The 25,177-nt window shown below is 39.0% G+C and overlaps 1 protein-coding gene across 1 annotated transcript; it reads left to right on the top strand.

The window, feature by feature from the left end:
* The first annotated feature begins 96 nt into the window (after window positions 1-96).
* LOC139129700 (cilia- and flagella-associated protein HOATZ-like) lies at window positions 97-23,426 on the top strand. Its single transcript, XM_070695377.1, has 6 exons — window positions 97-294; window positions 2,878-2,916; window positions 7,289-7,359; window positions 8,789-8,848; window positions 12,743-12,792; window positions 22,829-23,426. The coding sequence occupies exons 1-6, from the start codon at window positions 111-113 to the stop codon at window positions 22,932-22,934; spliced, it is 510 nt and encodes a 169-aa protein (XP_070551478.1). The 5' UTR covers window positions 97-110; the 3' UTR covers window positions 22,935-23,426.
* The last annotated feature ends 1,751 nt before the right edge of the window (window positions 23,427-25,177 follow it).

Genomic DNA, 25,177 nt, shown 5'->3' with positions numbered 1-25,177 from the left:
AAAAACGAAGGTTTCTCGGTGCACATACTACGAAGGCGCTGTATATCGGCGCGACGCGGTAATAGTAGAGGAGCAACGAACAACCGCGCATTTTCATAGTAACACATAAAATGGCGGCGTCAACAACGCAAGTGATGCCCGAAGATTTGACTGAATTCAGTAATTCAAGGAAAGAAGATCAAGCATGCGCCAAGTTATTTTGGCAGTCGATAACGTTGTTACCTCCCATTGAATCAAGGCTCGTATCGGGAGACATTAGGCAAAGACTTCCAGTCGCTAAACCAAAAGGAACTTGTGAGTAGAGTACTGTATCTGCACAAGTATGCTACATACAGTAACGTACAAAACTGTGGCTTTGTAGTTGTACCACGGTTACTCTACCCCACCGGTTAGGAAACTGGCCTGTTCTTTTGTTTTAGTCCTTGTCTCGAAAAATATGTGGGACAAAAGGGTGTTAAAACGTAGTTCACACGTTAGCCTACTGGTATCCAGTGGCGGCACGCGTAATTTTAATGGAACGGTACAGAGTCAGGACCTCGGATGTAAACAACCTGACCCGGATAGTGAAAAAGATGTCCGCCGTCTTAGCTGCAAAATTGTAGCGCTACGGTGAGGCGGCCGGTGATTTTTGGTTTTTGCGACTTCGCTCACCAGTAGTGCTACAATGCCGATGGCCCTGGGGAGTATTAGATAAGCGCACCCCACTCGACAAGGCGTGTTGATGTGAAATGCTACATATTTACTGCATTTGGTCGTACCGATTTATCATTACTGAAGACCATGGATGTAAAGTGTTTAGTCTTCACATGGATGTAAAATTTTTACGTCCATGTGAAGACTAAACACTTTACTTCACTAACCTTGTCGTTTATGGAGTTTGGAATTTGTTCAAACACGTCGATCGCGATCCATAAACATTGACCGTGGGGGATCCGTGTATTAGGGAGCTGCCATTACCGGAAGTTGTAATGGCTGCTCCCAGAAATGTTTTCTGAAAGCGATCGACGTGTTTGAACAAATTCCACACCCCATAAACGACAAGGCTAGTGTAGAACAGTGTTTAGTCTTGAGTAGTGATAAATCGGTACGACCAAATGTAGTAAACATGTAGCATTTCACATCAACACGCCTAGTGGGGTGCGCTTATTTAATACTCCCCAGGGCCATCGGCATTGTAGCGCTACTGGTGAGCGAAGTCGCAAAAACCAAAAATCACGGACTGCCTCACCGTAGCGCTACAATTTTTGCAGGTAGCCGCCGTCTTAGCCCTAGGAGTATGGCGAGAGTGTCTGGCTTTGGCTACGCTGCCTCCCACGCCGTCTGTAATCGAAATAAAAAATGTCTGAAATCTCAAGAAAAACAGCATGGAAGGCCAAATGAAATAGCCATTGCTATTAAGTGGGCCTTCAAATGTTTGCCAAGACTCGTAACTAACACATTTGTTGCATATTGCACTTACATTTAGGGTTGGAAGTATCGCCGCCATTCTTCTCCTTCTTGATACTTATATCCCTGCGTTGATTTGTCGCAGCACCATCTATAGGAAAAGACGTAGAGTTAAAAGATGCAAAAAAAATTTTGAAAGACCAGCTGCAATGCCGATATTATGGTATCGGAATCTATCGCCTTTTTCTTTACAGCAAAATGAAATTAACTCATAAAATGTGGCATCCAGTAAGTTGGAAACATCCTTCAGGTGATCAGCGGTATTGGCACGTCAATTTAGATGATCCGTTCACTAATTGCCGTGCGTTTGAAGAAAAAAGTCAGACACGAAAGAACAAAATGGCGGAGTTCGACATCGTCGGCCATAACATACGTGACAATCGTAAATACGGTCGAAAATCATTTAATTTGCAAACAAAGCAATAAAAAAGACATAAGCTACATGTTCAATTCTGAAATGTACAGTTTCAAGACTACGCACCGATATTTGAAGGGTCAGAAGACGCAGTACCTGTACTGGCGATGCAATAGTGAACATGGCTGCCGTCATACAACGTAAAACTGTCGATTTTCGTCAACATTGATTCTCATAATGATAGAAACTACCTACTCGTCTGTTATGTATACATGTTCATCCATCGAGCAGGGCTTTTACAACGTCGATCTCTCTCTAAAATGCAAAGAATTTACGATTTTCGTGGCGCTAAGGTCAGGGCGAAGTACAAGGATGCGACGCCAGAAAGCACGCTATGACATCATAGGCTTTAGGTGCGCATCCCTCCTCATTCACACCTTTGAACAATACAAGTTTCCTAACCAGTGGGGTAGAGTAACCGTGGTTGTACGCAGCAGTTGGGAACTTGCGGTCGAGCTCCCATTTGCCGAATACAATGGTTTTGACAATAATTAAAAAAAATTATGATGAACTGATGATCAGGGTGTCAAAGCTGGGACTAAAATGTACATGATTACTGTAATCACAGATTGTAACGAACTTTTGCGTACACAGTAGCTACAGTACAGTAGCTCGAGGTTTTGCCTGGGTGTTTGGGTTGCTGTCCAACCCAAACGCCCGGGCAAAATCTTGAGCTACTGTATTGCAGAGCTAACAACACAGCTTCTCATCAGGCAGGAGAGTTGTGGGGCTACAGAGAAGCCTAGATCGCAGGAACATTTGTTCACGTGACATGCGTTGGTAATACATTTAGTGTACACACAACTTTTATGCCTTGCTTCCGTCATAGGACAGATACGCTCCATAAAAAAAAAGCGCGATCGGGTGTATATACATCAGAAACCTTATATGTTGTCTGCACATACTGTACATAGTGCTGCGCTGGACCATAATGTGTTGTTAAGTGATTGACAAGACACTAGAAAGTACAATTACATAAATTTCGAATTATATAATGATATATTTTCTCATTACAGTTGTGAATCGAGCATTTAAACCAATAGAGGAACCTAAAGGTAAGTGTATCAGGGAGAGATATCCTCCATTAGCTAGGCAAATCACCTACTGGGCCACATATGACCTACACACTTGACCGTGGAGTTGGGGCATGACAGGAGTCACAGCTGGGATAATTCTCCTACAATCATCCTTTCTTCATCACTTCTTTTGCATTGTTTTAACGCCTTTCACCCCGGTTCCCTGTATACAGGTCCAACTTTACCATAGAAAACAATGGATTTGGGACAAACCATGGTGGTGAAGGGGTTAATGCCTCATAAATGTATTGTTGTATGAACTCCCTTTGCTGCAATGTGTGTTTCTGACAGATGCCCTCAGTGGCAGCAGAGCGTTATGAAGCTGAGCGAAAAGTAACCCTTTGTTGCTCTGTTGACTTTCTCACATGTAAATATTAATTACCATACCTGAAGCACAGACAACACATGCATAGCATGGGTCAAGCCTGTCAGTGTTATATAAACGCAGGTAGCAATTGCAGTCTGCCTAGAAATCGTTCATTATTATTGCATCAGCCACAGTTTGCCGAGAAACTGAAAATGACGATTTCCCTATGGCTTCTCATTCACTGTCAGCAGTCTTTATTTGTGTTTATTTAAGGTAGCTTTCCGCCTTTGTTTTGGTATTTTGAGATAAAAACACGATTTTTCTTTTATCCCTGAAAAGTATTCCTATAATATTGATCTTCCTTGTGTGTAGAATATCTTGGTCGTGAAGTTCCTGTTTTTGGGTGAAATTTTGGAATAAAAATGTACGAGAGGCACAGGTGTACATTTTGGCGTTTGAGACTACCGTTAAGTCTTGATTGACAAGGGATTACGCTAAGCAAGCAGCGTCACAGTATTCACATGCACTTAGACAACATCCGCTGTGAAAATCCAATTAACACCTACCGTTCACTGTGTGGGTCAAGACCATAGAGTGTACCTGGCGAAAGGTGGGTCTTACCGTTTTTCTCATAGGGGTGGCCGCTCCCAAAAGATCACAATTTATCGACACAATCGGACAAGGTCAGACTTATGACATTGTTGACGGTACAATTTCAGATTACAAAAATGGCCCACACACTAAATGTTTTATCTGGGACATTTTTGTGCTTTTGTAAAAGCACCAGGAGTGGTGGATAAGTTTCGTAATGTTAAACATCTTTGAAGAGGCTGTCCCGTATACATAAATGGTACGTTCCACTGGCGGCCTTAGTGACAGCGGGAACACTTGAATACCGCAACAGACACTCTTCACATCTTCAACATTCAAGCAACATTCGGCCTCTTTCGGCCGAAGTTTCGGCTTCTTTTGGCCCCAAGACATTTCGACACCCCCGTTACGATTTATTTTTTTCCCTTCAAACTTATAAGTAACTGACAGACCAGTCATATTCATAAGCGTGACCTTTGCGTTCTGACCAGTATGACTTTTACAGTGCCGTTTAGGCGCCGCTTTTCAAACTTTGACAGTGTCGGCGGCTATTGCTATTGAAAATGTCATTGATATGAAACTCTTTTCTCACGGTTTTTCACCATGTTCTCACAAACTTTAAAGCATGTGAATGATGACACTATACTTCTCAGTGTTTTGATTTGTAACATTTGGCACGAGTTCCCCCAACCAGGTAGTGCCGAAACGTCTTTGGTCGCGTTGCCTAAACGTCTTGGCGTCGGAAATTGTGTGGCCGAAACGACTTTGCGCCAAAAGGTCTAGAAACCCGACATTGTCCGTTCGATGAGAATACTGAGTGAGTTGAACAATTTATGAATAAAAATGAAATATCAGAAACCGCGGCACTGGAACTACTTGGGATTAGAAAATACAAGGTGGAAACAAATTGCATGGGCTTCAAGACAGCGACAGGAAATTTTCCCAAGGCAAAATACGTAGCGATGCAGAAATCACACGCCACAAAACAATAGCTGCTTTGGTTTGCAGACGTTTTGGCACAATGGCAGTGAACTGATAATGTCGAAGTCGTTTCAATCCCGCGGTCCCGTTTTTCCTTGTCCCATTTCGTTACCGACCTTGACAAGGTAAAAACATACGTCGACTAACAAATGTTCATCGTACACCGGACGAATGTGAATCAAATGATTTTATGGGAATGGACACGACAACATTGTTATCAGTTATCATGGCAGTAGCCAAAATGCTGCAGGACCGAAGACAAATTTCAATATGAATTTGACCGTCACAACGTAATAACGTAATCGCCCTGAGTTTTCATCAACATGTCATCATTGGTCGTGTGGAGGGACCGTGGTAAACCATTGCATGAGACGCTTACGGGCTAACTACTTGAATACACCATCCTAATCCTGAGATTTACATGTAATGAAGACGGGTCTGATATCATATTCGCCTGGAATCGATGGTACTCATGTTGGATACGAACGACAGCAGAGAGTAATATCTATCTGTGACGTATGACGCTTGACGAGCGGTCTATCGCATGCAACTTGCGCTTGATGAAATGACGTACTTTTCTCTATGTTCATGTTTTCTCAACTTCTCTCCTTTGACTTTTATGCCGCCGACAGGCGATTGGTCATTTTAGCATAAATGACTCCAGAAAAGTCTTCACCCACAGAAATGCTGTACAGAGTGAGGACGAACTATTGTCTCAGAAATTCTCGTAGTTTGATTAGTGTTAATCGGTTTTCAAGGCGCGTGAAGATCTAAAAAATGGCTGCTCACTAGAATCCTCGGTTACTCTAACCGTAATGAATCACAGCATGGAGCTGTTCTTTTTTTTATCTCCATGATCACAGACACCGCAAATGTACATCCACATACAAACGCAGATATTTTTGTTGTCAGCCAATATTGTTTTCCCTATATCACTCATCGGGCTCGCTTTCTTTCCGCAGCAGTGAGTCGTTTCCGAGGTCGAATCGAATGCTGCCATAAACTTACACTGTAGTGCATGTACGCTTGTCATGGAGGTAATTAGTCCAAGCGCTCGTGTAGACGGCATCGAGATGCCGTAGCAGTTCCGACAGTTAGGTCGAACAGTTAATACTCTATTTAAACCTTACAACTAATCAGTCAACAGATTATGCATAATCCCTTCCCTGGCACTCCCCAAGTTTATTTACTCATCAGCTACTGTGTAGATTGCGCTCTAAAAGAGTACAACGCTCCCAAAATTCACCCTTTTAGCCTCATTTCGACCGTTGACACTGATTTCAATGAGTGAATATACTGTTGAAGTTGAACACTTTGATTTCACTATCTGGTTTTAGTGTTTGTCGGTTGAGTACATTGTTTATTGCCATTTTAAAGGAAAACCCCGAACCAATTTACTAAATCGCCTTTTTCTCGGTTCGGCATTTTGTCACATTGCAGCACGCTCAAAAGAGTTTAACTCGAGAACGCGTGAACGGAAGTTCACCAGATTTTCACAGACGTTTGTCAAGTAGGTTGTCTCCAAAACCGTGTCTCAGTTTTTTTATGAAGATTTTTAAAGTCGAGTTATTGCTGCTTAATTAGGCGGCATTGTAAGACTAATCGGTGGATAAACTTTGACTCAACGATATGAAAAAACTAAGGCCTTTTTCAAAAATCTGAGACACGGTTTTGTAGCCAGTATTCTGAAGACCAATTGCCCGTTAACACCTAAACAATAGCCCCTCTCCGCTCAGACTTAAACTTTTTTACGTGAGACCACCCATTTTCTTTACACTTTCACTAAGATCTTCAAAAAATTCATCGCACACTAATTTTCTTGATAAAACAAAAATATTCATAGAAATAGCTTTCAGGTGATATATAATACTTGGGTAAAAGTACACATCTTGATGGCAAAATTCACGTTTGAAAATAGGTCGTCGCAAAGGCGGAAAGCTACCTTAATATAAGCACATACCTGGAAGCTTCTCAAATACTTGTGGAGTATATTGCTTTAGATGGGCATTGTATGAATGAGCACAAGTCAGATTTCAGTATTTTTTGAAGTCAGTGATGGTATGCATCACCATGTTAGCGATGACTCAAATGATCAACAAATCAACGAAATAACCAAATAGGTCTTAAATCAGCTTCAAGCCTGTTTATCTTGCTTAGAAAGTCTGAACAATTATGAATCCATCTTATTGCATATATTGTTCCCAAAGATCCAAAAAAAATCCAGTCTGTGGAGAACACTGCAACCATTGTCAAGGACACTAATACTGAGAAATTCCTAATAGACCATAAAATTTAGGCTGTTAGCCTTTAACAGACAAGTTATCTTAATGACTTTCCGCAAGTATTTTGTTGAAGATTTCTGTTAGTTCAATGAATGGTGTGAGTAGCCATTGTATTCTGTTTTTCAGTGTGTTATGGAAAACATCAAGAAGTAATTTAATAATTTAAAAGAAATTGTTTTTGTAATTTCAGTTTTGACAAAATTTCTTGAGACGGCGCATTCTGGAGTTTTACAGGAGGAAAGTGGCAAACTAATGAGACAGGTAGGTGCAACATGTATCACAGTGTGTGTCAGTCTGTGTTTGTGTGTATGTGTCACAGATACACAAGAAATTCCACTGTCTATTCTACTGATGATACACAGTGTTCATTTTAGGATGTCAAAACAGGGGGCCACTGTGGGCCCCTACTCCTGTCCCAAGGGGTCCATTTTAGAAAATCGGGGGCCATCATCAACACAACATGTAAAACCCTTGAATTTTCTGCAGAAAATACTATAGTCTATCAAGTCAAGAAAAGGAGAATACTAGAGATCGGGCCCCCGTAACCAACCAAGCCCCACTGCAAAGTTGTTCTCCGTACGTGCGCAATAGGACCAACCACGACAAAAGCAAACTAACCTTTTGGTTTGATTCAATTGTTTACGTAAATTATATATGTGATGAATTATTGATATGTCAGACTTGAACAACTGTACAAATTGCTAATGACTGTGATTTTGACTGTGGAGATGATCATGATCAAAGGTTTAGCGCACCGGTAGGATTTCTCCGAGAGTGGCCCCCGATTTGGTGAAAAGTTTTCTTTCACCAAGAGCTTTAAAATGAACCCCCACATGTGGTATATCAGAACAGAATTGTAACAGTTTGAGAGTCCGAATGTCTGTCCCCGAGGTGCATTCAACCTTAAAAGACAGTTGACATCTTTCTTACTCCATGAGCTTCAAAATGAGCCCCGACAAATGGTAGATCAGAGAAGTATTGTGAAAATTTGAGTGTCAGAATATGTCCTTGAGGCACATTCTACCTGAACCCTGTGAGCGCTGTAATTTTTTCCCACCAAAAATTTAGAGCAACATTTTACCAATTCTTATTAATTTTTTTGTAATTTTTTTGATAATTTTGGACCAAATGGACATCATATTTCATTGGCTACAGTTTTTGCTCAAAATTTTAGAAAAAATCTGAGAAAAATTGACTGGGGTTTATTTTATAGAGGGGACAAAATTAGACTTCGGCGGCACTCAAAGGGTCGATGCCAGTGAAATATATATGACATCTGAATAGTGTAACTAAATCCCAGGGAAATTCATGCTTCCACATAACTGTATATTTCACTGTGTGTCTGTCACTGTTTCATCATCGTTCTCTATCATGGTAATGGCGGAAGTCTACATGTAGCTCCAGGGTCAGTGGCTAACTGAAATTTTGAGAAAAATTGTGGAATAAACTTTGCACTGTTGAAATGTCCCTAATTGTCCACCTTGTTGACAGTGACCCTGTTGATATGTACCTCCAGTAAGGCAGTGTGCTTGAGCCTTTTGAAATTTATGGACTCTTGGTCTTGGAGTCAATATAGGAAATGCTTGGTAATTTCTTCACATCAGCCATATGCCATGATAGGTATTGAGAGTTACAGTAACACTAAAATACCAGATACCTGAGCTGTGAAAATACTTTCTTGTCTTAATAGGCACAGAAAAGGGAAGAGACGATTATGAGGCTACGTAGAAGGAAAGAAGAGAGAATTCAGGTAAGAATCCAGGCTGCCCTGTGATCTCTGTCACTGAAAGCATACTGGTAAGAATACAGGCTGCTAGAATGTGATTTCTGACACTGAGGGCGCACTACTAAAACTCCAGGCTGCTGCCTTGTCAATGTGATGTCTGACAATGAGAGGAAGTGCTTCTGTCTTCTATGAAACAATTGATGATTTTATCCCAAAGTGCTGCAGTGCCACGATTTCCAATCGGATATGATGCCAATGCCTTTGATTGGTTGTTGGGAATGAATTAACGTCACTCTCAGAGGCTGTTTTGTGATACATGACAACTTTTCCCCACACAGACTTAGACGGGTGGCTGAGACCAATCTCTATTGAAATTGGTCTTAGCCACCCCGTCTATTAAAATTCATGAGTTTACTTTTCTTGTTTACGTACATACCTATATCAGATGGAAATCTGAGGATTTGCGATTACATCAGGTTGACAACCCCCCACACAAGAGCAATGAATGTAAAAAGTGTGAAAGAGGCTCCCACCTAACTATCCAAAATGTTTTTGTGTCGAGTTTGTGTTTGATTCGTTTCAAAAATGTGTTCCTACATTCTTATCCGATTGTTTATGTTAATAAAAATGTTTGTTTCGCCTCGGATATTTGTAGGGAAGTTTGGGTCAGTGTGTACGGTAATGTTTTGTTTGTGTGGGGAAAGCTTATGGCGAGACGCAGTCGGACCTATTGTGTTACAGAGTTGATAGAGTGGCCCTTTGACGCTTGCGTTTCGAAACCCGAGAGTGGTTTCTCATCAGTCGCAGTGTAGATTCTTTCCTTAGTTTGTGTTTGTGAAAAATTATTAGTCCCCACGGACACCGTCCGGGGGGACTTATAGGTTTGGTCGTGTCCGTGCGTGTGTGCGTCCGTGCGTGCGTGCGTGTGTGCGTGTGTGCGTCCGTGCGTGCGTCCGTCCGTTCACGCAGATATCTCAGAGATGCAAGGAGCGATTTCATTCAAACTTGGTACAAGAATTACTTCATATGTCATACAGATGCACGTCAATTTGTTTTGTGATACGATCCAATATGGCCGCCAGGCAGCCATTTTATTACGATTTTTTCATGTACAGAGCCATAACTCAGACATGTTTCAACCGATTTTATTCAAAGTTGGTACAAGGACATTGACCAATGTCATAGATATGCACGTCAATTTGTTTTGTGATACGATCCAATATGGCCGCCAGGCGGCCATTTTCTAACGATTTTTTCATGTACAGAGCCATAACTCAGACATGTTTCAACCGATTTTATTCAAAGTTGGTACAAGGACATTGACCAATGTCATAGATATGCACGTCAATTTGTTTTGTGATACGATCCAATATGGCCGCCAGGCGGCCATTTTCTAACGATTTTTTCATGTACAGAGCCATAACTCAGATATGTTTCAACCGATTTTATTCAAAGTTGGTACAAGGACATTGACCAATGTCATAGATATGCACGTCAATTGTTTGTGATACAATCCAATATGGCCGCCAGGCGGCCATTTTATTACGATTTTTTCATGTACAGAGCCATAAGTCAGGCATATCTCAACCGATTTTATTCAAAGTTGGTACAAGGACATTGAACAATGTCATAGATATGCACGTCAATTTGTTTTGTGATACAATCCAATATGGCCGCCAGGCAGCCATTTTCTAACGATTTTTTCATGTACAGAGCCATAAGTCAGGCATATCTCAACCGATTTTATTCAAAGTTGGTACAAGGACATTGACTTATGTCATACATATGTACGTCAATTTGTTTCATGATATGATCCAATATGGCTGCATGGCAGCAATTTCGTTATGGTTGTTTCATGTCGAGAGCCATAACTCTGGCAAGTCTCAACTGATCTTATTCAAAGTTGGTACATGTACATTGACTTATGTCGTACATATACTTGTTGATTTTTTAAACAGTAAGATCAAATATCGCTGCATGGCGGTGAATTTGTTACAATTTTCTTATGTACAGAGCCATAACTCAGACATATTGCCACCAGTATCATTCAAAGTTGGTACTAGGACATTGACCTATTTCATACATATGCTCCTCAATTTGTTTCACGTCATGTAGCAGTAACATGTCAATTATTGAAGTTTCGTAAATAGGCTGATATGTCAAGAAATACTGCATCAAATTCATGAAACTTTGTACAGATGTTAAGCTCACATTGCTTTAACATTGAAAAAGACATTTATCAGTGTCATTTTAATTAATTTGTAATTGCATAAGTAATGAACTTTCCTAATTAGGGTGATATAGCCACAAATTAATACAACGTCAAATTTGATGAAACTTTATACAGATGTTGATCTCATAGTGTTGTAAATACTGCATCAAACTTTATGAAATATGGTACAAGTGATAATCTGTTAAGTGTTAGGATTGTATGCAAAAATGTTTTGCAACATCCTGTTGATTAATTCCTAGTAGACTCATTTTATGAACTTTAGGATGGTGGCCTACTTTGGTTTTATGTTTTCATCACCATGGAACTCATTCTTGGCCATTGAGTGCCATCTGTATCAAAGTATTTTATCACAGACCTAATTAATGAAGAGGACTCTATCCTCTCTGAGGACATGTAATCAAAGTACCCATTAACAAGTGGGGACTGTGTCATCAACGATGACTTGTTTTAATGTATTTTAGTGGTCTTGCTCTTCGAGTAGCGAGGCAAGTATATTAATGTTTGGGTCTCGTTGTGAGTTCTCGTTGGTGGTTCAGTTTGTTTGTTCTATGTTTCTTTACTTCAGTTAATTTTGTTTGAATAGTGTGTCTTTTAGAATTTTGCCGAGGTTTGTGAATTTTTAGGCAATAAGTACCACTGCGGGGTACGACTTTTATGTTTTCTTGATCAAGATACTTACAAGTATCATGATCGATGTGTTTGTTCTCGTACATTTTGTTTAATAGTTCGTGTACTTTGTTTACTGTTTGTTCTGTGTCGTCACTGGCTAGTTGTGTATAATACTTAGTGTTGCGTAATTGCCTTTCGCATTCGTGTACGTAATCTTTTGTGTTGACGAAGACAAAACCTGACCCTTGTCAAAGGTTTTTTATGGTAATTTGTCTACTGTTTGCAAGCTGGTTTATCGCGATTCTTGAAAGGGTATCTCTAGAAGTGCGAGTTTAGCAGCTTCAGATAGCTTTCAGGTTTTTGTAATTTTTGCTGTTCGTGGAGTCTAATTTGACTTTTCTTTGAATTGGTGTTGTTGCGATTGTTCGTGTCTCATGATGTCTCCGGTGTTTGGCTTAATTGCTAATGAAACTTTTAATGTTAATTGTTTTCCAAGTCAACTATCCAAGCATTTTAAGAGGGGTGATCAAAAAGGCCAGAACAGCCAATTTTGACCAACCGGGTTCAAGAACCCGGGAAAGGTGTTTAAAGTGTGCGATAGATGTGTTTACGACATAAACATTACGAACAGTAGGATTAAGATAGGTATGAATAATCCAAAGTGCCCAGTTTCTGTGTGGGGAAAAGTTGGAATGTACGGATGTTAAGTGTTCTAGGGTGAACATTTTGCCTCAGAGTGTAAATCTTATCGTGATGTTGAACCACATTACCTTGGCAGCAGCTCTCAAATCAAAATTCCATTTCATACCAGGTGGATTGTACACTTACATTAGGTTCTCTTGTTTTCAGAAACATCCCCAAAAGATAAATGATTATTATTGTCTGAATGCCAAATGCATCAGCACCACAAAATTCTACCTTTATACCTAGTTGTGTAAAAGTCAATGTTCAGTGAAACAAATTTATAACATATTAAATATTAATGTATGTTTTCCCCACATTTCTTTTTCTTTGCCTAATCTTACTCTGTCTGTGTCCGTCTATCTCTTACTCTGTCTGTCTGTCTATCTCTGTAGAAAGAAGAAATTTCTCACAAGCTTCGAAAACCTATTGAATTAGATGATGAGTAAGTATAATATAATCACCTGAAAAACACCTCATCTGTGACCGTCACAGTTTTGGGTTGAAAACGAAATATCCAGTGGTTGACTGGTGTGCAAGTTCAAAGTAAATGATGTTGACTGGCGAGAGCAGGGTTCTCCTCTAGGGGGATCTTTAGGGGGTGAGTCACCCCTCTGTTTTTGAGCAATCTATTCATATGTTAATAACTGCACAAAAGAATACATTTTTCACAACAAAAGAATATGCAAATTCTGTATTGTAATGCAAATTGACCACCCCTCTGTCTTTCCAAGCTGTAGAGAATGCTGCAATAGAATTCTCTATGACAGTCATGAAGCCATGACCATGTCACTTCATCCTGGAGATGATTACCTCAAGGGGCATGTCATTTATCAGCTGTATCTAAATGCCAATTTGTTAACTTGATACAGATGTTGATGGAAAACAAAGTGTTAACAACATGTAAATACTCAATGTCAACAAATTATACAAGAGCCAGGGATTGATAACTGCCCCTTTAAAAGTAGAATGCGCCTCTGGCACAGATATTTGGACTCTCAAATTTTCACAATAGTTTGCTGTCACACTGCTTGTGCAGATATGGACTCATTTTGAACTTTATGGAGTAACTGAAATTGTAACCATCTTGGTTCACAGCTGGCGTACGACTAATCAGCACACTAAATAGGAAATCCTCAGATGAGGAGCTGCCTGCTGAGTTTGGTGGATTTCTTATCAGTCTTATTACAAGACCATAAAACCAACTTGTTTAGGTAAACTCCGGGTCATATACATGTAGCAAAATGCTCAGCTAAGTTGCTGTGTTATTACCTAAATTGGTGTGCCAATTACTTGTATGCCAGCTGTAATTAAAATGGAAAATTTAATATTATCCCCATAGAGTGGCACTTGGTTAGCAGATATTTTGAATTTCACTTATCAGCAAATTTAAGACGATTTGTTTCTCTAGAACCTAATACTCTGCGTAGTCATTCGTGATTTTGAAAAAGGGTGGGTCAAACCCTTTCACCCCATTTCCCTATCTTGAGGTCCAACCTTACCATAGAAAACAATGATTTTGGTTCCAACCATGTTGTGTTGGTGTAACTTAAAGTTTCTATGGGAAAAGTTTGAGCAGAAGTATAAATCTCTCAGCCTGACATACTTTACAGGGAACTGAAATGTCAGCTGTGTGACATTGCAAGGCAATGATCAAGAAATGCGCCACAAACAACAATATAAGTTTTGCCCATTTCTGAAATACACATAATTTTGATGCATGTTGTTATGAACATACAAAAATAGGTACTTTCATGACTCGTACATGACTGTACTGTACACCCTTATACAGCGTTATTTGTATGAAGCCGCCAGTTTGTATATGATTAAAGCCCTGCAATGCTATCCACTAAAAATTCAAGTCAACAGCGCTGATCGCAAATGATGTCACTGTTCTCTCTCATTAATATGTATAAATAAACATTTGTCTGCATTTTCCGCATAAACGACGAAAATAAAACCTGCCAGTGTTAGAAAGGCTATTTAGCGTCACACTTATTCGTATGAATTGATGACTGAGACTACAAGCTGCAACAACAGCTGCGCTACAACGACAAAATTTGTCCTAATTTCAGCATATTGTCCGAAAGTCGCGCGCGTGCAGCTATATTTAGTAACAAACCCGAAATCGCGATCAACGCTATTGTGATTCTAGTTTTAATACTAGAAAAAATTTGCACTCAGTTTCTGAAAACAAAATGTTGAATGTTGAATACTACATGTAGTACTATATCTGTCAGTAAATTATACTGAATGTAAGGTCATGTAGGGGTCATTAAGATTCGGGATTGGAAGGAATTTGCAGCAGTGGATATTTAAACATATGATGAACTGACGTGATTCACTCAGTGTTAATTTTATTAAACTATGTTGAAATCATTTTAAGTGATGGCACAAAAAGTAATGATGCCGTATAGATGGAAAACTCAAAAATAGAAAGTTTAAAATTATGTGTATTGGATCTTATAATCTCCAGAAGCTTTAACTTTTGACAATTTATGTCACCATTTTTGTGTTTTTGTACGTCACTTTGCAAGTTCTTTTTCCTCTTTTCAAAACATGGTAAAACACCATTTATTTAGTTTACCAACACAGTATCTGTACATCTATATAATACAGTGTTCTTGTGAATATATGAATTCTAGTCCGGGCCAGATTTCACTTGTCAACCAATAAAAATGCAGTCTACACATGTACAGGCTGAAATGACAAGCTCAACACCGTGTATCACAACATGCCTTTTTGGAGCAGAAAGTCAAACCTCTAGTTGACGTGAAAAACAAAAACCAAAAGTAGTGAGAAAATCATCTTACGTTACAACTACTGGATGTTTAATTTTTGGAATGTTACATTCTCTGTTGTAAATAACTACTAGATGAGCTTGTGAAGTGTGCATGTGTGTGCAATAAAAACTGTATGTGCAATATGTCATAAAACCTGAAAGATGGCAACAGTGTATGAAAATTATGGCCCCCAGATTATCACCTGATTGGCCTTCTGTTGCTAAAAATTTAAATGGAGTACACTTTTTTCCTACAAAGTTTATCAGACAATATATTGTACTGCATTTCTTTCCAAACAAAGTACTAGTTATATATTGCACACGCTAAAGTAGCTGGCTTGGCATATATTATGTGTTTTGACAAACTGCAAACAGTGCTCTTAGAGGGCGCCCTCTGTGGTCAATGTTACAAGAACTTTTGTCTCTTCGGCTTCAATGCCAGGAAGGCAAATTTAAAATTATGGATTCAAATACATGTGTCTGTATTCTGTAACCAAAGCATTTTGAATGTAACAAAAAGGAATACGCATTTGTATCTACAGAGAGAGAGAAGAAAATCCTTTCTGTTTGGTTTATTTTAAATTTTGAAAGATGACAACTTTAAGAGAATCGAATTCTGTATAAGGGAACTGTAACAATAATTTCTTTGCTGGGATAAAAGAATGTGTTTTAAGGTAGGATATACAGAGGTCATAGGTCACAGATTGACTGAAATTCTCTACTTGATTCGGGGAGTACAACTGTGCCATGTAACTAGCAGGCATTCCTGATTCCGTGTAAACACAGTCTTGGTAGGGACATAATTACTGTATTATCAGGGTTTCATTTAGACATGGGATGATTCTCCCTCTGTTGACGTTTAGGCACCCCTAGAACTTTATCAAGGGGGGGACAAGTCCCCATGAAATTTTGTTAGTCACACCTCAGAGATATAAATAGAACGTACAAAAGGGATGGGATCCCCAAATATGTTGACCCTCCCTTTTGATGCCAACCTGGATGAAACAATGTATAACGGTATATGGAAGAATCTCTCATCCATGGAGTAGTCATGGTATTCTCCAACTAAGACCTCTTGTCAGCTCTTTACAGTGGAGGCTTTAATAAGTTTTAACTGTATAAGTTGCAGGACTTACCAAAATTTACCAAAAAAACCCGTTTTTTTTTATAAAGTATCCACACTTTGAATACACATAGCAAGGTTTTTGAAAGAGAGTGAGATTTCAATTAAAAGAGAGCTGTTGTAACCTTTCAACAAAATAGACGATTTATTTGTGAGGAAGATAAAATTACCATCGTGATTAAAATTTCATGAAAGGACAATGATATCTAATAAGTCTTGCAATTTGGATTGGTATGTCTAAAATTTAAAGGGAGTATGGGTCTGACAGATCACAATTACAGCAACCTTCATAAGAAAAAACACATCTGCTGCTAAACTCCTTGTATTTCTGCTTGCACTAAGGAATACATGTTATCAATACCTGGCTTGGTAATTTGGTAAGGACAGTGTTTACACCCAGCTACATTCACTGATTTGGTGTCAGCTTGTCTGCTTGTACTCTACATGTTAAGGTAGTATGCACCTCGAAAGTGAAAGACGTAAACTTTTGCTCAAACTTTCCTCAAGGGATCTTTCAATCATTCCCTTTCAAAATCAAGAATAAAAATAGGGGGTCACCGTGCAAATTTTTGTACTAGAGAAACAAATTACTCAAGATTTACCGATATTAGAAATTCAAAATGGCCGCCATCCCTGTGTTAACTCAATGGAGAAAAATACAATTTTTCGAATTTCGAAAAACTAAGCCGGTGAAAACTTTCTTTCACCAAGACCCTTTAAAATGAACCCCCACATGTGGTATATCAGAAGACAATTGTAAAAGTTTGAGAGTCCGAATGTCTGTCCCCGAGGTGCGCTCTACCTTAGTCACCCATCTCCTCTGGTTGGCTCTCCCAAGGTGGACAAATAATTATTTTTGGTTGTAGAACCACCGGAATGTCCATAATGGATACTGGCCTGTCCAGTTTTCAGTAATTTTCACTGTCAGAGTTCATGGGTACACATGGTAAACTAGGTCAGAAATCTCTGGACGGTTCCCATCTGTCATCCGTAGTACAAGTTTACCTGAAACTTTTGGAGATCCCTGAACTCTGTAAATCAATTTTATAATTTCCTATTATTCCTTTAACCCTTTGAGTGCTGTAATTTTTTTCCAACCAAAATTTTAATGCAACATTTTACCAAGTTGATAAATTTTTCTGTAATTGTTTCGATAATTTTGGACCAAATGGGTATCACATTTCATCGGCTCAGTTTTTTGATAAAAATTTTGGCAAAACTCTGAAAAATTTTGGCCAGGGTATATTTATGAAGGTGTAAAAAATTGGGTTTGGAGCTCAAAATGGTAAATTTTGTGTAATTGCACTACCAGTGCCTGTACCACATCATGTAATGCAGTGCTGCTTTCTTGGATCAAGAGAAGGCGTCTGAGTGAGTGGTTTTGTCAAATAGGGTATTCTGCCTACCATAGCAGCGTGATCACAAGGGTCTGCAAGAAGGAACTGCAAGCTAAATTATTTAGGAACTATCGTAATATTAAAAAGAAACCAACAATGTCCTATTATTTCAGTGATTGTTTCAGTTGAAAGATTGCCAACAGGAAAATGACAATTCTATCCTGACAACAAATTCCAATCTGTCACTCAGTAAAGTGACATCAACCCCCCTCTCCCACCCTGACAAAGCACTTTAAATTTTTTTGTCCGTCGCTGCAGGGAGGGCAAGCCCAGGCATGATATGAACAAAATCAACCCAACACGGGACAATCTCACATTTTTTTGTTATCAGGGGGTTTTTCTTTTCTCTTCAACGTCATAAGAATACCCAAACAATTAAAAAAGCCCCTGAGAGTTGGATATCTTCCAAGTCACATACCAGGTCGGTTGACATTACAGGGTGTACGTACACCACTGCTCTGTTCAAAGTTCTATTGTCTTAGGTTTCAATTGTAGTTCACCTTTCTTTTTTCATTGTCATGTTTTGTACTTTCAAATTTTTCCTACCTTTCTTCATTTCTTCTCTTCTTTTGCCTTGGAGGTGTCATTGAGCTGGAGCCAATAGTCATTATTTATGGCGTGTGTCGTCACAGACCCAACAATTTATTGTTCTGACAAAGGGGATCCCTCTTACGAGTGTCCCTCAGCTAGCCCTCTCTCCGAGGTTACCAATATCTCTTGTGCTTTGTTTCCTGTCCGACCACAGCCTTGCCTTGACACACATAGGGTACAAACATGAGCCTCTCAAGGCCCTCAGGTTTTACCAAGAGCCACAAAAAGACGACTTTAAGGTAGAATGCGCCTCACTGACAGATAGTTGGTCTCAAATTTGTACAAATTTTTACCGATCTACCACTTGTGGGGATTCATTTTAAAGCTCTTGGAGAAAGAATAACTTTCACGACCTTAGTTTTTCAAAAATCAGAAATCTTGATTTGTACTCCTAGAGTTAACTCAGGGATGTCAGCCGTTTTGAATTTCATACATTGGTAAATGTGAAATTGTTTGTTTCTCTCATCCAAAAAGTCACATGATTGCCCCTGATTTTCATTCTCCATTTGGTAAGAGAACAGTTTTAAAGTTTTGTTGAGGAAAGGTGTGAGCCAAAGTGAAAGTATTTCACTTTCGAGGCACATACCTTTTGCCATTCTTTTTGTGTTTTGAGAAGAGCAGTGGGAAAAAAATGTAGCTCTGAAACAAAACACCGCATTAGTATCAGTGGCTGTTTCATATGTTTAGCAGGCAAGCATTGTTTGTTACACCTCAGTCAGTTTCCGAATCATGTCAAACCTACATAATCAGTAACCTCACTTATCACAGTTAATAAATACACTAGTATTGTAGGCACGTGTACATTACACAGAGGAAAAACACATACTGGTTAGACACCATTATAAAGGGAGTGTGGCAAGAAATGTAGTGTCAAAAAAGATTATCAGGACCCCCCTTGAAAATTGTTTGTCCAGGCAACAGAAGTAGAGCTTTCAGATCATCTCTGATACACAAAAGATAAATTCTGCTAATTCTCCAATCAATTCAGTGCTGTGTGAATTATACATTTCCCATAAATTGGCCATATATTAATTGGATCATTTCCAAAGATTCCTGGCTCAGCTTTCCATTCATCTTGACAACCTTCTTTGATATTCTAATACTTGTATTTCGTGTTCCAAAAACATACCAGTCACTTTGGTGTTTTGGTGTTTGAAATGGGCACTGATGTCCAAATCTTTCCTTATCACTGTGTACCTGGCTTCGATGTAAAACCAGGAGCAAGTTTTTGGGTCAAGTTTAAATGTCAGTCATGGTCCGTGCTTTGATTGAAGAGATACCGTACAATTCAAGTTGACAAACTGATCAATATTTATTTTGTCAGAGATTGACATCTGTGAAACTTAAAAACAGGTAGAGAATTTCAGCAACATAGCGTTTTATCTTACCATCTAAATCTTTGGAGTCTGCTTTTAAAATGTATATCCACATACTTATTGCATTGCGTATCCTAGTTGAATGTCACTGAAGGTGTCTGGTAACAGAAATATGTACTTTGCACTGTCTCTTGTTAGGTGCATCCCATTTTCAGCGTTCTCCAAAGACAAGTAGTTATACATTCTGTAATGCTTCTCTTTCTCTTATTGTTCCTTTTTCATATACCGTTCCGTCAGGTCAATTTCCATACCCCCCTCCCCACCCACAAATGCTAGGAGTCAAACACTCTAAGCTTTCCCCAAATTCTTCCCATACCATTGTCAAGTAACAGCCACTTCCCCCACCCCAACCTCCAATCCCCCCAACCTCAAATCCCCCAACCTCCAATCCCCCCCTCAACTGCAGCAAACCTTTCAGTAAAGTAGGGTCCCACACCATATTTCCCCCTTCTTCCTTCCTCCTCCCAAACTCCCTCCCCAACTACAAACACCACAGCATTCCTGTCGTGTTTAGTCTTGTAGCAGTTCTTGTTTAATTAGAACACTACGTAGGTGCGACACAGTACAGTGTATTTATGATCTACCGTAGTTGCCTGGACATGTTCTCTTGGTGAAAAATCACCTTTGAATATGTAGATAACAACACTTCTATCAATCAAAGTTTGATCAATCAGATTCAGAGCGACTGGTGGAGATATGCTGCACGGCTTGATGTCAGATTCAAGTTCTGTTCAGAGATTTATAACTTAAATCTTCATGCGAATTACACCCTCACAACCAACACACTTTAGAATAATCATATTATTGTCAGTGGTGTGGTCTGACTTACACACAGAGGAACGGGTTGGAAGGGTGAAATGTGGGAATTTAACAGCGTTTGTTTTGTTTCATTGAATCTGCTCAGAATTAACTAGATCTGGCATTGCAGATAAAGTATGAAGCTATACATGTACCAAATATGGCAGCAAAAAGCATCAAATATTGAGTAAAAACTTCAGTCCAAGTTATGAATGGTCTGGTATATTCATGACATATCTTGGTATGGTTTCACATTGAAATATTTGTGTTACTGTCGGTCATTTTTTATTGATTTTTTTTTCTTCTTTTGTTTGATGAGAAGTAGGATTGCTGAGGGTGTGTTTTGTTTTGCTTTGGTAACCAAGGCAACAGATAAAACAAAACAAAAACCAGCAAAGCCCGATATTACATCATGTTTGATGATTATGAAGGGAAGGACGTGTTGCAGCCAGACGGAGTCACATGTATGTAGTTTGTCTTGTGGTGACCTATTTTCAAACACGATTTCTAACCATAAATGTGTTTCGTGTAAGTTACTGTATATCAACAGAAAGCTAATTTTTGTGCTTTGTACTTTGCCTTCAACAAATTTATGAGTGATGCAATACGGGTAGTTCTGAAAAAAATTAGTAAAACTTGAGTGAATTTTCTCAGTGAGATTTCATTTTCACTAGTTGTTGGCAAAATGTCTTGAAGTTAGCATGTCATTGTGGATAAACCACTGAAAAGGAGATTTTTTCCAAACTTTTTGAAAATTTTTGCATGGGAAAAAGCGAAGATGGTAGATTACTGTGTTGAATGTGCTGGTAGATCTTTGAGCATGCTTTGTTAATTATGAAGTTTGCTTTTAGCAACTTGAGTGCTTCATTTTGTGAGTGATGTCAAGAGTACTCTGTTTGACTACGTAACTTACACAGCTACATTTCAATGAATTAACATTGGCAAGTCAACCTGAGCAAGCTCTAATTCAATTTCATTGAATTTCTGTTGTTCCTCTTTGGTCTTGAGGCAAAATATTTCACCGTCCTTATTTGAGAGAGAGAAAGAGAAAGAAAAAAAAAAGATGGTCAGAGGGTCCATGGCATGAAGCCAAGAGCTGGCAGAGATGGTCTCCACATTGATGGAAGCCCTGCAAGTTGAAACAGGAACAAATGAATTCAGACTTTGGTTTGTTGTATGTGTGTGTGTATGTGTGTGCTAAGTTTGTTGTAGTGGTTGTTAGGCAGCTAAGACAGGAAAATTTCTGAAGAGCACGGCTCTTGATGCCTGGCAACTTATTGGGAACGGGAACTGGCAGTGAAAAACCTGGAAAAAAAATTATGGAATTTTCCAGAGCCTTTGTATGTTGACTGACCCAGATGAGATTATTGTAATGTTTCAGAAAGACACCACCATTGCAGTTCTTGTTTTCAGTTTAACAGCGGACGTAAGGTCAAATTGACCTTGCATTGCATAGGAGGTGCAATGCCTTGATAACATTCACACCTTAAATATGTAAAATTTGGCCACCGGAATCTACATGTACAGAGTTTTGTTCCAGAACTCAGCGGCTAGAGCTGCGAGTTAATGAACAAGGATATAGAAACCCTCATTTTCTATAGTTGGCTACTAATCATTACCATAGCTTGGTCCGAACCCATCGTTACCTATGATGAGAGTTGAACTGTGAACTGTCCACACTATTAGGCATTACATATACAGGCAGTGTTGATTGAACAAATTCTGAGCATTTCCACAGACTTCTGAGTTCAACAAAAAAGTGTAAAAATGTGCACAACAAAAATGTCCTAAAAGTAAAACAGTTGCAACGTAGAAGAACATATATCTGCTGCAATTTCAAAAAAAATTCCAAATTAGCCTAAAAGTAGAAGTGATTCCGAGGAACAATTTAATCACTCTTCCTGGACTAAGTCAGAGATAACTTTTTTTCTGTGACATCTACATTTAAGGAATTTTCTGTATCAACATCTCTTTCCAATGTTTACCGCATGAAAATATTCCAGGGACCAAATAAAAACTGTAATGAAGACAGGATCCTGCAGGAAATCAGAAATTATTTACTATACACAAGTTACTATGATAGAAATAGAAGTGCCGGAAACCAGTGGCTAGACAGTACTTGTGTAATTTTGTGTAATCAATCTTTTTTACAGACATCCTTTACTTGTCCACAGATTCCTACTTGACTGGTTGAAAATACGTGGTTATTCCCAAACTTTTGTCTTTAAAGGGCGGGTCAGAAGTTAAACTGTTCAAATAAAATTTGTTACGTTTTATAAATTGTATCAAAATCCCCTATTTAACTTAAGAATTTTGCCCAATTTTCCGATAAAGGTTTTCAGTGCAATACCAAATTTCCCATAACAGTCTGTAATTTCATGCTTATTTTATTTCTTTTTTGTTTGTATCAACAGTGATTACGATGAGGGTGAGTTGGAAGAAGCCGCTGTCGCCATGCAACAGCTAGATCAGTTTGAGAAGACAATTAATGGGACTAGTGGAGATGTCGACTCCGACTGACCACCCCTGGGGAAATACTCAGCTTTGACAAACACTAAGAAAAAACTGAGAAATGGCAGGAACATTAGTGAACATTGAACTAAAAAAAAGGCACTTTCATAGAGTTGTTCATTTTTCTTTGTTTCCGTGGAAGCAAAGCAGTTTCTTCGTGATGTTGGCCATCGGGACATCCTGCCTCACCCCTGCTTGTGATTGGCATGGTCCATCACCATGGAAACAGGCTGACCTTGAGTGACCCTTGAGTCTTTTGTACAGAAGTCAGCATAGACTACATAGCCTTTGGGTGAAATTCTTCTATATATTTGATATTACATGTGGATATTTGCAATGCGGCCTGTTTTGTTAATTTAACTATTGTTGGTGTGTTTAACTATCATACGTAAATCTTTGTGTGTGTTTACAGACATAATTCCGTCCAAACTCTAATATTTCACTGTACACTGTCACTTTTACTTTTACTTTGAAGATTAAAATGACATCTTTGATACACAATGAACAGCTACCAGATCTGGTCTGATTGTTTGTTGTTTTTTCTATGTCTGCCTATCATTTATCAATGCACTGTTCAAGATTAGCATTTTGGTTTTAACTGACTTAACTTGCCCACCTTAAGGTAGTATGTGCCTTGACAGTGAAAGACTTAAACTTTTGCTTGAACTTTCCTCAATGAAACTTTCAACCATACTCTCAAATCAGGGGTCACTGTGCAAAGTTTGGTTCTAGAGAAACAAATTACCTGACGTTCACTGGTATCTGAAATTCAAAATGGCTGCCATCCCTGTATCGACTCTACACAATGTATAAGGGAAAAACGAAATTCTTGATTTTTGAAAAACTAAGACAGCAAAAATTTTTATTACTCCAAGAGCTTTAAAATGAACCCCCAGAAGTGGTACATCAGAAAAGAATTGTGAAAATTTGAGAGTCCAAATATCTGCCTGAGGCGTGTTGTACCTTCAAAGAAAATCAGAGATCACTCTAAGTGCTCTCTTTGACTTCTCAGTTAAATTGTGCAGCAAGGATTTCTTTAGCCCTGTCATCCCCATTTTACTATGTAAGAGTCCAACTTTGTCACAGAAGAAAATGGAGGGGGCCAAACCACGTTAATGAAAGGGTGTGGCCTTGCCCCGAAACCTAGACTCCGTTTGTAAATTGGGCGACATTCCTCAGAGGAAACTGTCAAATTCAATTTTGAAGGGGTTCAGAGTTGGTTGACAACAGTGGGATTTGAAAATGATCAAATTACCTGATTACATGGGAAATCCTGGTCTTAACAAAATTACGCAAAAAAAAAAATGATAAACTCTAATGTATTTATGTTCTGGTCAAAGATGAAAATCATCTTATTTCTTGAACATGCTTTTGTCTATCATGGAAACCCAGTGCATGACTGCAAATTGCATAAACAATTCAGACATACAAATTGACCCAAACAAGGAACTATGTAAACTCCAGGCAGAAGCTTGCCCTCTTGACGTCGGGAAAATGGTCACCTGTCTTCACCCTGACACATGGTCCATTTTGTCAGCTATAATGATATTGTACCTGACAATGCAGAATGTCAGAGAAGGGGTCTGCAGGATGTCATTCCCATTATTAATTTAGAATACTAAGTACAATCAATGTCTCAATGTTGAGATAGCAATTTCATGATTCTATGGGTGACTCTGAAAGTTCACGTATGCATTTCATGTCCTGGTGAAAGAACAGTTTCAAGACAGCCTTTCAGAACTGACCATGCATGTCCATCACCACACTACTGATTATTAACTTAAGGTAGACTTGGATTCTTTCAAAACAGATTGACTCAACACAGTCTGGTTGTGATTAGGCTCTTTAAATGTTTCTCAACACTTTATCATACAGTGTGTTTCCCAGACTCTGACATGATCAACATTCAAAACCACTCTCCAAAGTTTTGAATTAGTGTTTGCCAATATTATTAAATCCCAACTGAGAAACACTGCCAGATAATTAGTTTTCAAAGTACACTTTGGTCAGCTTCTTCCGTGAAAATTAATCTGATGGGATTAAAGTCAGCTGTTGGGACTTGTTCAGCTAGCCACTCAGGGAGGGGACCTCAGTCCGTTTTTTAAGGTCTATGCTCAGAGCGAGCATACCAGCAACACAAAAGGCATTTTGAGGACATACAAGGTCATGCTGACCTTTCACCCCGGAAGTGAAATAAATTCCCAGCATTCCTTGTGGTAACAGAGCAGACCGAGGACAGCAGAATTTCATTA

This window comes from Ptychodera flava, chromosome 3 (genome assembly GCF_041260155.1).
Source record: "Ptychodera flava strain L36383 chromosome 3, AS_Pfla_20210202, whole genome shotgun sequence".
NCBI lineage: Eukaryota > Metazoa > Hemichordata > Enteropneusta > Ptychoderidae > Ptychodera > Ptychodera flava.
This window is presented reverse-complemented; position numbering and strand designations above follow the sequence as displayed.